The sequence below is a fragment of the Stegodyphus dumicola genome, chromosome 4 (genome assembly GCF_044657685.1).
Source record: "Stegodyphus dumicola isolate Sdum_Otavi_A_Nest chromosome 4, ASM4465768v1".
Lineage (NCBI taxonomy): Eukaryota > Metazoa > Arthropoda > Arachnida > Araneae > Eresidae > Stegodyphus > Stegodyphus dumicola.
Window position 1 is genome coordinate 163,716,168 of NC_140771.1, and position 17,440 is coordinate 163,733,607.

General features: G+C 32.7%; 1 protein-coding gene across 2 annotated transcripts in view; it reads left to right on the forward strand.

Moving 5' to 3' along the window:
- The window catches only part of LOC118181225 (uncharacterized), a 318,060-nt gene that overhangs the window by 109,992 nt on the left and 190,628 nt on the right, over window positions 1-17,440 (forward strand). For both annotated transcript variants that reach the window (XM_035350312.2, XM_035350313.2), the window contains exons 3-4: window positions 2,498-2,788; window positions 7,536-7,802. In XM_035350312.2, coding sequence (XP_035206203.1) covers window positions 2,498-2,788; window positions 7,536-7,802 — 558 coding nt within the window. The remainder of the gene's footprint in view (window positions 1-2,497; window positions 2,789-7,535; window positions 7,803-17,440) is intronic.

Genomic DNA, 17,440 nt, shown 5'->3' on the forward strand with positions numbered 1-17,440 from the left:
AATCGCGTGATGCGCTGCCGTTCTTGAAATCGTAATGCCAAATGTTTAAAAATATGGTGGAAAATCATGCAAGAAATATATTTTGATCTTTCTCATTTAAGGAGAGCGCGAAGGGTTGCTGTGTTGAAAACTGCAGTATATTGTTAGGAAATTTATATATATATATATAAATAATTTTAGTGAAATTATGTATGAAATTTTAATATTTTCATAAAATGAACATGTGATATGAAATGCTTGAAAGAAACGAAGCTGTATCGAAAAAAATTAATTTACATGAGCAAGTCTATTTATCAAGGTAAATGGTTGTCTTTCTAAATTGGCGAGATACCGCCAAGCTGGCGATGGTTTTGGCAACTTATTTTTGTGACCCAATTTCGCGAGAAATCTCTAAAAGTCTGTAAACTTCGAGACCATTTGGTGATATTTGGTTCCGGTTCCTGTATAACTGTCATTAGTATTGTAATTGAATAACTGTAATTGATCACTATATGTAACCGTATTAGGACCTCGTATGCCTTCCAGTAATTTCGAAGGTACTAGAAATTTCACAGTGTCTGGAAGAAAACTGCTATATAAGACCGGGAAGAGCGTTAGTTTTTGAGTTGTTTAGTTCAGAGCAACTTCGGAGTATTAAAAGATATCCGTGTGAACTTCGCCTTTTAGATGCGTCTTGCACTGTATTGTGTGTAACGTTCTTTGTAGTTTGGAGTATAACTACTGATTGTGGTCTGTGATATCGAGAAGAGCCGTATAGGAATAATTATAGTTATAATACGGTATATTTCAGTTATAATACATTTTGTGGAAAGTTCTAGTTTCTTTAGATAAAAATAAATTTTATCAAATAATCATCGGTTCTGTGTGCATTCGATCTGTTACGAACTCGTACGCAAGCAACATTATTATAGAATTGTACCTTTTTCGATAATGGGATTTAAAAATACTGGGGATTAGCCATTATCCGTGAATAAAAAGTACAAAAATCGTTTTTAAATTGCACCATATTTTTAAAAGCCGCAAACTTATCCTAAATAAACTTTATGTAGAGCCTTATTTTCGATTTATCCTATGTTAAAGATTGAATTCTACAACGATTAGTTCGGTTATGTAGAAAAATCATTTCAACATCAGTTAAAATTCTGCATCACATTTTGTAGAGGAGGGGTGGACGAAAGAGCATCGACATGCATATGCCCATTCTCAGATGCTCACAACTAATTACACCAGGTAAGCAAGTGTCAGGGAACTACTACTTATATTCAGTTCTTATTGATGTTTATCTTGGAACAGCACGAGACCCAGTCATCCAGATCCAGATAATGAAAAATTATCATCCTTCATATTTTATTTTAGGTGCCATTAGTTGATTGCTTTTATAGTCTTTTCTAGATCTGGTAAACGTGCGAAATCAATAGTGTCTTCATCAGGATTAGTACCAAAGATTTTTGAATTATTAATTTGGCTTTTGATCATTTACACTAGGACGGGGACAGGAAAAAGGTGGACGGAACACCAAAACTGCTATATAAGAACACCAAAACTGCCTATGTATTAACAGGTATTGCTCCGTCACACTACTGTACTAGAGCAAAATCCACCAGGGGACATACCTCGGGAACTGGCTCCGCGAAGAATCCACCACACAGCGTGTGAGTGTTCTCACCTTTCTCCAACTGGGCCATACATCCGTACTGCCGGTCTCAGCCATGCACTCTGCGTTTATTGGTATATCAATGCATTATATACCATACAGTATAAATATAGCAGTACATTACATAGCATATAGAACTGTCAAAGTTTGCACAGATAAATAGTTTCGTTTACTTCGAGCATTTCATTCGTCCGTGAACATTCTTTCCGTTATTCATATAACTTTAAATTTTGGTTATGTTATTCTCTAATTACTATATACATTTCAGTTCATTACATTACCTGAAATTAAACTATACATACATCTTTGTTCTGCCGAATAGAATATTACTGATAAAAATGTATAAATTTACAGTATAATAATTTATGTCATACTTTAAATTAAGGCAGCACGCACAGGGGAATGAAATTATTCCTCAGACGCACACATATTATTTCGATTGTTATTACACATCTGTAAATATCTAAACCTTCTTTACCCTGAAAGCCCCAATAGTGGTTGAGTCTTTAAGACCGTTGAATACTGGAAGTTCGACTGGGCGAATGGATTGACTGCGGGGTGGCTTTTGGGTAATTCTCCATGAATAACTTGAATACGAGCCGATTTCGCTTAGAAAATCCTTCACGAAAGTATATTCTCCTTACACAGATAGCCCTTGTGTGTTTTGCGTAATCTAACCATTAATTTCTCGTTATTAAATCTCCTTCGCTGATTTGATCTAGATATAACAGATTTTATCTGCCACGAAATTTTTCGAATTTGAGAAACAAAATGAATAGTTGTAATATAATAATATAACAAAATTAAAAGTTTCATGCTTATAATTCTTACCCTATTTTCCAGAATCTTTATCCCGGAACTGTACTCATGGTCGAGTGACTTTTGAACGGACTCCTGGCCTCCAGCTACCAAACAAAGAACTCGACAGACTGGGTCCTCTCGAATTCTTGACTAAGACATCTCCAACGGCCTGCTACAGAAAATGTCTAGAAAGTGACCTCTGTGAAGGTTACTTCATCGACCACGAAGACCAAAAGTGCGTCTTACTGAGAGGGGAGTCTCAAGTCTTACCTTTCAAAGGTCCCTTGGAGCACAGCAGTGCTTGGAGTTACCACAGAAAGATATGTTTAGGAGGTTAGTTTATTCAGTGCAAATTTCGAATTTTATTTTAAAAATATACCTAAATTTACCTCATCACCCATACCAGTGACCTGTGTATTCATCAACACGGCGATGCGGGCTAATTTGAATGCGCCCATCACGGGAATGCGTTTGTAACGCGTGTAAATTTTTGTGACTATATAATGGTTCTTTCGCTGAATACGCTGATATTTTTTATGTTTGTTGCTTATAAACAACAGTGTGTACTGAAAACATATGAACTAAATGCACTGAATTTATACTATGTTCCAACTAATGATTTTTGCAAACATGTTATTGTTAACTTTAAAAATATGTTTCCAATGCCATACATCGCATACCTCGTACAGAACCGTTGCCTTTTATGAGTAGTTATAAATAAAGTATGCAGTGTATATATATGCGTTATGTATATAAGATTTTTTTTGATGTTTTTGGTTGTAAAAAAACCTGACCCCGAAACAACTGTAAATCATACACGCACATGTTGCATTATGTATACAGCATGAATATTAAATAAATATTATACAATTCCTTATTGAAAGAAAAAAGCATTTATGGTCACTTAGTAGAGCAAATTCTATTACGTCAAAAAGGGGTGGCTTTTCGTCTGACATTTTCTTCATCTGCCTTCCCTTGCAGACGGTCGGTCCGGAAAATCTCCAGAAGGGATGTTTGTTTTCCGGGATTCGAGAGAGTGTTTGTGTTTGACTTGTTCCTAATGGAAGTAAATGGAACGACGGATTTGTCTTTGAGTGGGAAATGCGTTCTATAGAATGTACTTCTTGACCTATCGCTTTGCTTCGAGCGACATCCATTCAGACGATAATTGAACTAGAAGATGTGGTTTCCTAATTCTCCCAGTTTATTGTATAGTTATAAATAATGGAGAAAATTTAGTTTTACTAATACATTTATTTAATTCGATGGTTTTAAGAAATATGACAGAATGCAATATTATTTTGAAAATCTAAGAAAAGGAAATAACTCTAAAATTATTGTCTAAGTCAGTGGTCTCAAATTCAGATTGTATGTAATCTGATGTATTCAGATTCAAAATCTGAAAACAGCCGACCGGCCAGTATGCTTTCTTTTAGAACCATGAAAATTTTGTTCGACAAAATAATAAAAAAAATTGAATTTTAAACTTCGCTTTCAAAATATTTATCAGAACAGACATTAATACAAAGCGCAAAGGAAAAAATTCAGATTTATTTTTATTTTCTTTCCTAATTCTAAAGTTTGGTACATGCAAGATGTTTTCGTTGGTTACAATTTGTAATTCAAATATATTGAGAATTGAATAATAAATCTACAGACTGACCATTAATTAAAATAATTATTACATTTTATTACTCCTTTTGTTACTTACGAATTCTCCGACACACAAATTAAAATACACGTGCTTGTTCTTAAATAGTTATAAATTTTGTATATAAATTTGTATATAAATTTTGTATATAAATACAAAATTTGTCTAATGTGCGTGCGCTGGAAAGCAATGACTAAAAATTATCTTCATAACGATTTATAGAAGCTCATCAGTCAATCGGATTCTTTTCTGATTAATTTTGGACTGTGAGAAAATGCTCTTCACATATAAATATATTCTCAAACAAAACGATTATTCTTGAGGCAAAAAATTCGTTATTGAGCATGTTTTTTTTTTTTTTTCTTTCTTTCTTTATTGACGAGTTCGAATAAAGGTTAATAAAATCTCTATCTTCAGGTCTTGGAATAAGACTTATATCACGCTTTAAATGAATTAGCTCAATTAATATATTTTCTGACGCCTTATTCTCGTTAACTTTTCGTTCCTTCGGAGGTCGCATGCGTCCTACGGGCCGCCAGGTTGAGACTACTAGTCTAGTTAATGCGCCAGGATAAAAGTCTTTTTCTGTTACATACGAATACCCAGTGATGTTGCGTAAAGGTGTGTATGGGGGAAGAGAATGGAACGGAATACATGTTGTTCGCCCACAATTATCAATTCCCATTTTCTTTGCCTTGAAAGCGCGACTTATTATTATCTATATCACTGCTCTGGCATACTAATTTTAACACAAAATTCCGATCTTTCCTAAAATGTGATTTTCCGAATTTATTTCGTTATTTGAGTTATTCGCTTATTTTACTGCAAAATACCACTTTTATGATAATCTCACTCATAGATTTTTAAAAGTAGTCCTAAAAATTTTTCGTCCTTGATATAAATTGAATTTTAGGTTAGATTTGATAATATCACTTTTGCATTTCCTTGTTTTTTCGTGCATGTCATTTTGGCTTAATCTATCCCAAAAAGTTACAAAATTTGAACATTTGATCATATATATATTAAGAAAAATTGAAATTTTAAATAAATTTATATAATTTTTTGAAAAAAGGTTAATTATGACTTATTAAAATTTACGTGTAGGTATTTTTAAGCGTATTTTTCACCAAATAGACTTTTTTATTTTGCATCCGTACTGCAATTCGTAACTAGTAAAGCAAAATGTATTTTCTTTCTATTAACATCTATACAAATCATTTGCTGATATTAAAAATGCCTTTTTAAAAATGATTAAAAATGCCTTTTAAAAATGATTAAAAAACCGTTTTTTTAACATTTTGTGTGTTACCTTTATTTATTAAATATCACTTTCTTCACACTTAAACCATAAAATTGAATTCAACACCGATATCCTAAAAAAATTTTAAAATGATCATAAGTTTAGAATTTCCGATACACAGTCTCGCGCGTTGAAGATATTTTTATTTCCCCCGTACAGTGTTGCCATTGCTCGCATTAAAATCGTTGAGGTTGTTAATCAAAATTTCGTTAAAATGGTGCAAAATAGGAAATCAATACTAAAACAAATTCCAAATTAGGGCTTCCGGATGCCCGTATTTGATAGAGGATTACGTTATTCAAAATTCGATGGCTCTAGTTACCGTTGTTTTATCCCAGTGAGAGAAACATACATACATTTATGCAGATTCTTCATTATTTAATATCGTTAAATATAACACGGCGATAATATTTGGTGGCAACAATTTGAAAAGTGAAACGGACATTTAAAGCTTCCGACGCAAAAAGGCAAAACAAAATTATTAGCCCTTCTGGGCTAGCGCCCTTTGGGCTAAGAGTTTTTAGTTTAATTATTTGTTGAACAAGTCAGAAACGTCACTATGTTCGTTATTATCTTGGCTGCTGTTGACAAAGACAAACAACAATTTTCAAATTTTGTTTTTAGCCCAAAAGTGACAACATTAATCCCGAATGGGATATTAATCTGGTAATGGCATTTTTCACAAAATTCTTAAATGCGCTGTATGACTTTTCAAATTGTTTCCACCAAATATTACCGTCCTGTATTATATTTAAAGAAATTGAATAATGAAGAATCTGCATATATATGTATATTTTCCGCTTTAGAATAACATAGCCTTCTAACCGAACATAGGCACCTGGAATCCCGAATTTTGAATTTCGAATTTTATGTTTCATATTTTGTAAAACTTTAATGAATTTTTGATTAAAAACTAAGAAATTTCAAAGCGAGCTCTAGCAATACTCTACAGAATAAAACATTTTTTTTTTTTTATTTCCCATGCGCGAGGCAGTCTAACGGAAATTCTAAAAATATGCTGCTTTTAAATACTTTGTGATTTTGCTGATGAATCGTGTTTTATACAGCATAAGCGCCAAAAATGTGACATTTAATAAATAAAGTAAACACACAAAACGTTAATTATAAAAAAGACAAAAAAAAAGTATTCTACAGGTATCTTAGTAAGAAAAACTGAACATCGATATGATAAACTGAGAAAAGACTGAATAAAAACAGAAAAATGTATGAAAAATGTATGCTGCATCGGGAATTCTAACCATGCTATGCTGCTGTTAAAATTTTTGTAATTTTGCCGTTGAATTCTAAATGGTGTAAACGCAAAGAAAATGATGTTTAATAATAAAGCTAACAAGACAAAAAAAAAGAAAGGCTTAGTAGGAGTGAGTGTAATAGCAGAGTGGTAGACTGGGTGTCCAGCGAGAGCGTAAAAGACCTCAACATACCCTTCTGGGCCACCGTTAAAATCTAAAAACCTTTTTTTTTTTTTTTTTTTTTTTTTTCGTTGTTTCAATTTACATTCTGTTTCAGGATTGATTTCCAACTTGCTATTTCATGTTGTTAGATTTGTGCTCTCTTCATGCTGGATAGCTTGCCAATTCTGACAAATTTATATTCCATTTTTATTATTTATGTCAATATGCATTAAAAGCACATGTATATTTAAATTCTTCGTGGATGGTGAAAATATTTTACAGAGGTGGCTTTATTGAATACTACGGGCTTCTGAGTAAAATTACGAGTTTTACAAATTATTCCGCAAATTATGGCAAAGCACATCATGAGAGCTCTTTGAGGACAGAGTTACCTTCGTGGAGAACGTTTGTATTTTCTAAAAGAAATTGGGTAGTATTTTTGCATTAAAATGAGATCAGCAAGTGTTATTTCACTTCAATTCGAAGAAAAATAATTTTTTAAAATATACTTTCTTATGAAAAACGCAGACGACTTAATAATATCGAAGATAAATCATATGCGTCCTCAAATGGCAACTGCGTTCTGTAATTTCTTTTTCCTTTCATTCGTAACCCATATTATTTTATCTCTACTTGAAAATAATAAGGTCTCTTCGAGGAATTTAACAGCTCCAGAGAATTGTCTGACATTTCCAATTTTTTTCTTTTTACTAGGAAAACCGTGCCATAGACAGTGGGCTTTTGATCGAATTCCAGGTGTACAGTTATTCGGTTATGATGACAAGCCTCTATCAAACATCGAATCCCGGGACGACTGCCTGGAAAGGTGTAGTGTCGAGGAGAGTTTCGTCTGCAGGTCCGCGCGGTACGATCAGCTCAACAGAACGTGTGTTCTCAGCCGACACGACCGCAGGACGGCTCCCGAGGCTTTCCGACGATCGCTACATCGAGCTGAGTACTTGGAGAACCAGTGCATAACAGGTAATAAAATTCTTGCTGTAATGATTTTCGAATTTTAGACGAACAGGAGTGGTCATACTAGTATCTGCAAGGAATTATAGACCAATCTTAGTTAGGTTTAAATGTATAGACCGTTGACTAAATTATTAGCATTTTCCTCCTTGAAATAAAAAATTGTCATGCTGCCATTAAATAGGCATATGGCATTATAAATATATTTATAAAATACGCTCATGTAACAGTATGAAACAATAAATAGTAGTTACGTGACTTAGAGCTACTTATTTATTTGGTTGCATCAAAGCCCACCAGGGCCATCTATTTAAAATAACTACTTTCGTGACGCACTTTCTGAGAGAAATTGGCTTACATGATTTATAAATTATATCAAGCAGCTATATTATTGAAAAGACAGAAATTATGAAGAAATACATAAATTGCTTTACAACTTTTATCATTCTATGTGGGACACTATGTGATCATTATATACAGTAGTCTATATGAACACTATTATGGCTTATTTATCACACTAATATACTATGTACTTTTGTAATCAGAATTACGGCGTACTTCGCTGTTAAGTAAATAAATAAATTAAAACATTTTTTTTTTTTTTTTTTTTTTTAATTTTTGCGAAAATACAAAGCGTAAATTTCTGCGTTAAGGTTTGCTCAGAGATCATACAGAGGTAAAATTTCTCCTTGTTCTTCTATTTTATTTTGCAAAATTTCATAGATTAAGTATGAGAAAAAGTAATTTTACAGCTTAATTTTATTTGGGGAAAAATATCTTATTACATAGGAATAAAAATGGTACTGTTATGTTATCAGGACCGGATCCAGAAATGTATGTAATGATGTATGTGTTCGTATATGCATGTATATGTTAACACGAATGCATGTGTGTGTATACATATACACATATATGCACATACATACATGCACACGCGCATGCATTCTTACACTTCTGAATCCGTCCCTGGTAACAGAACAGTACTATAAAAATATATAAATGTTTTCTACTCTTCAAATAAGATATTTTATAAATCAAAAACCAAATTTCCTCACTTGTCTGACAGACCATGCAGAATAGAAAGAAGCAAACCAAACGGTTGGGATATTTTTATTAATATAAAGTATACTAAGTCTATCTGGCTAAGGGAAAAAAATGTCTTCCTGAAATATTTTCTAGCTTCTATTCACGTGACACACTGGAAAACTCGAAGACGCTTCTACGAGCAGCCCAGATTTTTAACTCGAGTTGAATAACCAGTGTTCTGTGGTTTTACCCCTCGGTCATTGGTGGGTCTGAATCAAACGATGCTTAATACGAGGCGTTAGAAATATCATTTAATAATTAAAAGTGCTGTAAATATCCATATAAATTAAATATATTTTAATTTATATAATTAGATATATTATTATAAGGAATAAATGCACATTTAAGTTACTAAGAAGAATATTTATTGTTTTCAGAATGGTCAGAATGTTAATCAATAATGTGCTGAAGTTTATTTTAACGAAAACGTTATTTTTGCGTTAGGTCTGTTTCGTATGTTTAATCTTTTTCGTTCAGCTTTGGTAGAAAGGTAATTTATATGGGTTTTAAGTAACTATATATTTCTGGTGAAGTTGCTGGAAGAACTAGAAATAAAGCACTCACTGGGGGAACATAAAAATAACATGTTAATTAAGGTTACTTTAGAGTGATTCAGTTTGAAAATAAAGCTTTAAGTTTTGCCTTGTGAGAAATTCTGATAACTGGCTGTTTAGGAGGCCGCGCTGAGAACAAAATTAAAGATCTTACATTTTTTGTAACGGTGGTACTTGCCAAGTCGCATGGCTGATAATAATAGTATCATACAGTAAGAATGCATGGGGTTGAAAATAATCAAGACTCAACTTGGGATGTTTAGGTCTAAAAAGCAATAGAGTAATCTTTGTTTTTTAGATACCTAGATACGCTATAATCCCCATTATTTTAAGTTTTGCTATGCATCAAACACTTGACAGAATAACAAAAATCATGAACAGACTCGTTTAGCGAACAGGAACATCCAGTACTCTGAACTAGCCTGCTCTTAATAACGCTCGAAAAACGTTGACCATCCAGTCCTCTGGAGCTCATTTTTCTTATTATCCGCACTGATGCGTATGGGAGGAATATAAAAACATCTCGCACAATTAACTGTAATAAATCACTTCGTTACTGTAAATCATGTCTGAGAGGTCACATCGTGTTCGGAATCCTCGTCTGGCCTCCTACCACCACACTGCAATGCAGCTGAGTGGTTACGAGAGATGTTACGTATATTATTTAGAACAGGAAATATTTAAGCGCGTGCGGTAATTATAGCATACTGCTTAAAGCTTATAGATCTTTTAGTTGTTTAATAAAAATGCACCATGGGTTTTGGCAGAGATGTAATATATGTAATTTATTACATTAAAAGCATTTATTTCCATAAATTCTTTCTTTAGTATTTGTTTATAGAAAAAGTGTGTCCATTTTAAGCAATGGTTTCTATTCCACAGAACCCTGGGAACCAATTCCTTGAGGGTTACAAAAATCGAAATTAAAATTCGCAAGAATATTTGAATAGTATGCCGTATAGCAAATAATCAGTTCTTTAAATGCTGCCATATGAGAAGAACTAATATATGGAAATTACCTTTCAAATTTAATCAATCTATGTTATTGCTTAAAAACCCGATTGATTTAAAGCTAATAATTATCGCACTTCTGATTATTTGAGGTCTTAATTTTATTTTTCAACAATTTACATAACTGTTATAAATTAAAATAGTCAGCATCAAAGTAAGCCTAATAAATAGTTTAAAACCATTAGCAGACATTTTGTCACTAGTTATAGTTGTTTCTAACGGCCATATATTAAAAATAAGGGTACAAGATTTTTCTGTTTAAAAGTAAATATTTTAACAGTATTTAAAGTTTAAAAAAAAATCTCTTTTCGTAAAAAGCTTTAAATTTAACTTTACTTTATTCTTTTGAAGCATTTTAACAGTATATATATTTTTTTTATTTGAAAACATATAAACTAAAATGCGCCACAGATGTACAACATGGGGCAAAACATAAAAAGTTGAATACATAAATAAAACGAACAAAAGCAGAGAACAGTATCCTTATTATCACTAATGGAAATGTTTCTAATGTCGGGTATTTTGTAACTGACAGAGAATTATTTACTTTTTTTTTCCATTTTTCTTATTTCTCGATATAAAAGCAACAGTTCTAATTTCTCATTTCTAGAGATATTGTTTAATTTGCTTGAATTTTTAAGAAATCCAAAATCAACAAAAACGTGAGCTTAAAAAAAAATAAATAAAAATAAATAAATAAATAAATAAAACTCTTTAAAGCCGGTGAAAAGCAATTTCAGTAGGTTCTGTTACATATATCAGCAACTAAAATAAAAGAAAATTGTACCTAACTCCCTACTAGACGGCGAATCAGATGAAAGTAATGCATATAGAGGCAAATTCATAGGGTTCATAAGTAGCTATCATGCGACGTCCTGACTTTAGAGGGGCCTCGAAGTTACTTTCTGGCTTAAAAGAAAAAGCAGAGTAAAAGTGCAATAAAATAGTAAACAAAACCTGTATCATAAGGTGAGATGAGAATGCATTGGCGAACGGTGGCATAAGTTTCGACTACAATTCACGAAGCATGGATGTCCACGTAGATGAGGGAATAGGATTCTTGCTTCCCTGGAATCCAGTCAAATTTTTCTTATTGATACAGTACTGTATTTTTAAAAGCTATTTATGAAACTGCAAATTAAGTAATTATATAAAAATGTATTGTTTTAATTATTTGTCTCCAATGTTTTTTTGCTCTGGGCCTATGTTTTTTAGACGTACCTCTCCTGAAATGAAATGACACACAGCAAAAGCAGTAACTACTTTAAAAAGCAAGTATTGGAAGTTGCAATCGAATGCTATATTATCTGTACTACGTCGTAGAAAAATTTGAAGCAGATAACGTAAGAATGTGGAAAGAATATTCAAAAATGAGATCCATTTTTGATGTATCTATCTCCCTATCGATGTTATGTTTGCTCTGTTCTAAGATTTTGTCATGACTATGAAGTCTCGGTTTCGATGTGGAAGATGTTGTAACTGATAGGATAGCCGGAAGAAGATTCTATAGCACAAATGTATCACCTATGGCTAAACTATTTGCAAATGCTAAAAATGTTCGCTATTTGTATGCAGCAAGAGAAAAGGGGAGGGCGTAACGAAAAGTGAAAGAATCTTCATTGCATTTCTGGAATTTTTAACCCTGTATTTCTGAAACACTGAACTGCGAATTTAATTCAGTATTGTTCTTCCATTCTTAAAAGTGATTTCATTGAAAAGGGCAAACTACTTTCATTAAACAAATACAATAGCATATTTTTATCACCATCCCTCCTTCAGCATTTTGGACAACCTATTCGATCAGTATAGTGGATTATTTAGTTGTTGTTTGTGATTACAATTCAGCTGGGGAAATTCCCCTGTTTGTGTCGCCGATGCTCGGAGTTGACACTATCTATTATACTAAATGAACGTATAAATGTAGAACAAACGAATTATTGTATTTCGCATGACTTATTTATGATTCCTTTTGTTTTTTGGCCTATTAGAACAATACTTTTTAATAACTTTTTGTCTTCTTGAATTCTATGATTCTTGAGAATTTTTGAAGAGATTTCTTGCAAATAAAATTAATTACAAATTGAAATACTTCGGATTTCAAGAAAGTAGATCTTTACGGAAAATAGAATCGCACCAACATTTTCTGCATAAAAAAGTTACAGAAATTTCTTGCAGTGTAAAAGATCATGACAGAAATAAAAATAATAAACTGAGTAAACGTCAGTGTGACGTTAAAAATAGACTAATTTTAATAATAATATGTTAAATGTGCAAAAGCATTCACAAGCTTCAATTCAACATTCAAGCATTGTAAAATTTCAATACTTAAAAAAATTGTTTGCTGAAACTTTTACAAGAAAGCATGCGTTATTTACATGGCTACATGTTCATCGGAAATGGGTACATGTTCACTGTAATTTTCTATGCAGTATTTCGCATTTGTTTTGAAGTAAAAGTTTAAAGAATTATTAAATATTTTTAATGCGTCAGAAAGAATGCTCTAAGTTCATGAACAGAAATAATAAGTGGATCTAAAAGTAAAGATAAGTTACAAAAATAATAATATATTTTTTAATAATATGAATAGTGCTAGAATGTAAAGTTAATTCAGTGAAAACCTGTAATTTTACGCTATGTGCTTAAAAATTTCGTCTTAAATGAATGATAACTTCTCGCTGCTCTGTTGCATCTAATAATTAAAAAGAGGGAGATTTTTTAACGCATTCCTTCCTCCCCCCCTAAATAAAAGACGCAGCACTTTAAAGCACCTTAAGAATTTTTAAAAAAATAATGTTTGAAATGCTTTTTAATTTCTTTTATTCAACAAAATGGAAGGCAACAAAAATATAAGCAATTATTTTTACTCAAAAAGTACTTAATATACAATGTTAGAAAACTTTTTACTAGGTACAGTAATTCTTCAAATGTTGGGGAAAAGATATCAGGCAGGTTATAAACTATATTAATTAGATGCATCGTAAGTTAAATCTATTAAATGCGGTGTTATGTTACTAAAAAAATAAGGATTTAAAACAAATTATTAAAAATTCCGTTTATTACTTTGGAAATGACTTCGTTTGTTAAGAAATTATAATACGAAAAATACGAGATAATCGTAAATTACAGGATATTATGCTTTCTGGAATAACAGTGCTTCTCATTCATATGAGCTATTTTCCTAGCCGTTTTGATGTTAAAGATCTTAAGTCTCATCTAGCGACAATAAATTCTGCGAAGATTTTAGAGTTAAAATACCATTGGTAGCGTAATACACAGTTAACGTAACTTAATGCGGGGGAGGGAAGAATCAAAGTTTAAACATTTGTAATGTTAAAAGCATAGCTTCCAATTAGAAAAAAAATCAACATAATCTATTTCATCTATAAACAACTCAGTCTATTTTGCTCTCTATAAATATTTCTGTACAAAAATAATTCTATATTTTGTATATAGAAAACTGAGTAAACATTAAGTTAATAAAGCCATAAATGCACTTTTTCACGACAAGTGAGTCTTGAAGGTTTCTCTTAAGTTTTTTTTCTGCCCGAAGAAGTTGAAGCTATTGCCAATTCACACAACAGGAGACGTTTCATTTACTCTTATATTGTGAACGTACATTGACTATCAGTACAAGATTATTTTATATAAATATGTACTTCATGATAACATTTTAAAACAATTATAATTAACATTTAGGCTTGTAGCGACATTAGGTATTTTTTAAGCAGGAGACGTGAAAATTGAACAGTGCTCTCGCCGGGACTCGAACCTGGACATATATTCTAGTATCACTGGATCCGTCTAGAACTTGAGCGAACAACATTGACTCAAAAAAACAGGTATGGACAGCCATCACAACTTATCGGAGAAAGCCATTCTGTGGTCTTCAGTTGGTAGGCAGGTGTGTGTCCATTTGACTTTACTGAAAGGGGACAAGGAGCTTTAGACCAATCGCAGTACAGATAAGTGATGAAATTTATAGCGCGCACTGGCTGAAGTTCTAGGAAGATTCTCCCATTATTTCACTAACTCACACTCTGTATTTGTAGTTTGAAAAAAATGGCACAAAACAGTATTTTGACCAACACGCAGCAGAATATGCTGCTGTGTTATGCAAAGGAAAATCCCGATTTTTAAGGGGAAAGTTAATGCAGGAATTTTGGGCTGAGAAGTAAAGAGAGAATGTGGGATACCATGAAAGCACTGGTAAATTGATAAGAGTAAATGAATTAAGTTTACTTCAAATCTTTTTAGAAAAAAATTCATCATTTAAATTTATAATATGATTAATTTACGTTACAATCTAATAGCAAACTAAGGTTTATTTATTTATTATTATTTTTTTTTCATGCTTACACTAAAACGCTGTTTTCACAAAATTTATTTTACAGTTAAAATTAGAAAAATATTTCTTTAAGTAAGAAATTAGGAAGAAAATATTTCTTTCTTAATGTTTCTTCCTTTTTTTATTTTCTGTTTCTATGAAAATGATTTCTTTCAGGAAAAGAAATAAAATTCATTCCTTATTACAGTGTGGCCGATTACTGTTGCATTCAGCTATCACACATGCATCAAAATGTTTTATTTTAAATAATGTTGTTGTTATTGTTACTAATCTCCATGTCTAGGAATATACTAGACGAGGTCCACGAGTCCATTCACTTTCAGAAAATCGAAAACAAGCTTAGGAGACTTGTAAAGGTCCTCAAGAGACAACTTCAGGCACTCAAGGATATGTGCCGGTGATGCCGGTGCATTTTAACATTTAGAACAAATTGGGTGCATCTTGAGACCTCTCTCTGAAAAAACTTTTGAGAGAGGTCTCAAGTCCTTTCAGGTGTCCACTGAAAAATCGGGAATGTGCTGTCTGGACACATCTATCGCAATCAATAGCAAGAGATCTTCCAGAACAATCAGCTTGATACCAGGGATGATTCGGGAGAACGAGCCAAATTTGCTCATCTGCTTGTCTTCTAATGGAATACAGTTCAAGATACTATGTCAATGAATTGGTCCTTCAGAACCCTCCTTCGCCAGAATGTCTACCATTTCATCCCCCCATATGTCAACATGGGAAGGAATCCACTGAAGATGCACTTCACAGAGTGATGAGACCTGCTTAAGATTGCTAAGAATTGCAATTCTGGCCCTATCACCAACTCTTCGCCAATTTGAAAGATATTGGATGGCGCTACGACTGTCAGACAAAAACCATACTGCCTTAAAACCTGTAAAGGACAAAACAGCGTTTAGTCCGTCTTCGATGGCTATAAGCTCACTCTTAAAAACCGAACTCAAGTCAGAATTTCTTTTCTTTATTTTAACAATATTTCTATTTGTGCATCGTATTCTTCCTTAAAAAAATTAAAAGATAGTAATATTATTTTCACAGTGGAAGTACTAAAGTAAAAATAATCAATGTAGGTCTCCCGCAGTTGAAGTCCTTGTGAAACCAGCGTTTTGACACATTAAATAGAAAACTAATAATAATCAATATCTCTTTTACAATACAAATATAAAAACTCTACTATAAACAGTGTTTTTTTTTTTTTTTTTTTTTTTTTTTTTGAGTTTGCAAAGAAATACTGATTTTGGTACTTTTTCATTTCGCTCAAATTTCGCCAAGCAGATTTTATTTGCGGCTACACACAGTACACACATAAAAAAGTATTAATTCTGCAAATTTCCTGAAGCAAGCTTTATTGACGAAAACACACAGTATACCCATTGTTAATAAATATTAGTTCTAAGAATTTTTTTATTTTGCAGGCATAAACATTTTGATACTGTTAAATTTTTTTTCAAATGAATCTTTCGTTTCCCTTTACATAAATTCCGCGAAATAACCTACCGGATGATGACGTGCCGTTCCTCTGTGTTTCTTATTTCGCCACTTGACACTACCCCTCAGTCTTTCTACCTTTTGTGTATACTCCAGTTTCTGAATCGACAATATTGTATTTATGGTTCACTTTGAAATATTCCAAACTTTCCTGTTCCAGTTTTCAGTGCAGTATGATTTCTATGGATCGGAATATATTAGAGTTCCTTTTTCGATATTTTCCTTAATTGTTTCTAATATAATGCTCATGGATCGGTTTGGCATCTTCACAAGGAAACATTCGTTTGTTTCACGGCAGACTGTACCAAAGATCCAGTGTTGTAGCATATACCAATCATACCAAGCCCTCCTATTTTCCGTTGCTGACCTTTAAGCAAAGAATCCACACAAACCTCGCGCTTGTAGTTATTCCAGTCCACAACTCCTCCGTGAGTGATTTGCAACTGCTTTTCACACCGTTTAACTGAAGTTAATTCTTCGCCCCAACCATAAATAGACCTCAAACACTTCAAGAAACTCAATTTCGATGACTCAAACCATGTGTCTTTTCAGATACTGTTTTTACTGCGGCAATTTGAAAGGTAGCAGCACCATTAAATTTCGTCTCCCAAATGTATATACATTTCAGGATTATTATCAGAAGTAGAAATTTTAGGCAAAACGGCTTTCACTTGAAAGAATCTGACAGATTCTTCCTCTGTTCTCTGCAAATCCCAAATTTTCATTGGTTTTCTTTTTATCTAGTTTTGACACATTAGGAAAAAGACGGGATTAATAAGAAATGGCCGCGACTTGTTTAGGAAATGTTATGGTAAAAGATTGCCAGCGGGGATATTGCATTTGGCGTGGGTTGTGTCATTTTTAGCAACTTCATCGCCTGCGCCAGTGAAAGGGAACAGTACCATGATTTTTTTAATACTAATAGATTACAAAAGTACTATTTCATGAACAAACCCTCATTCTTATAACATTGTTTTTTTTATAGCAAAATACAATAATAATGCAGTATCTTCTAAAAAGCCTATCAGCGGTTGAGCGGTAGAGTTGCTAAACGCAGGTAGTTCGGTCCGACGTTCGAGTCCCGCGAACGAGCTGGCAGCATCGGCGTTTTCTTGGCTCGTGCATACGAGCAAGTTTCCCTTAGAAAGTCCTCC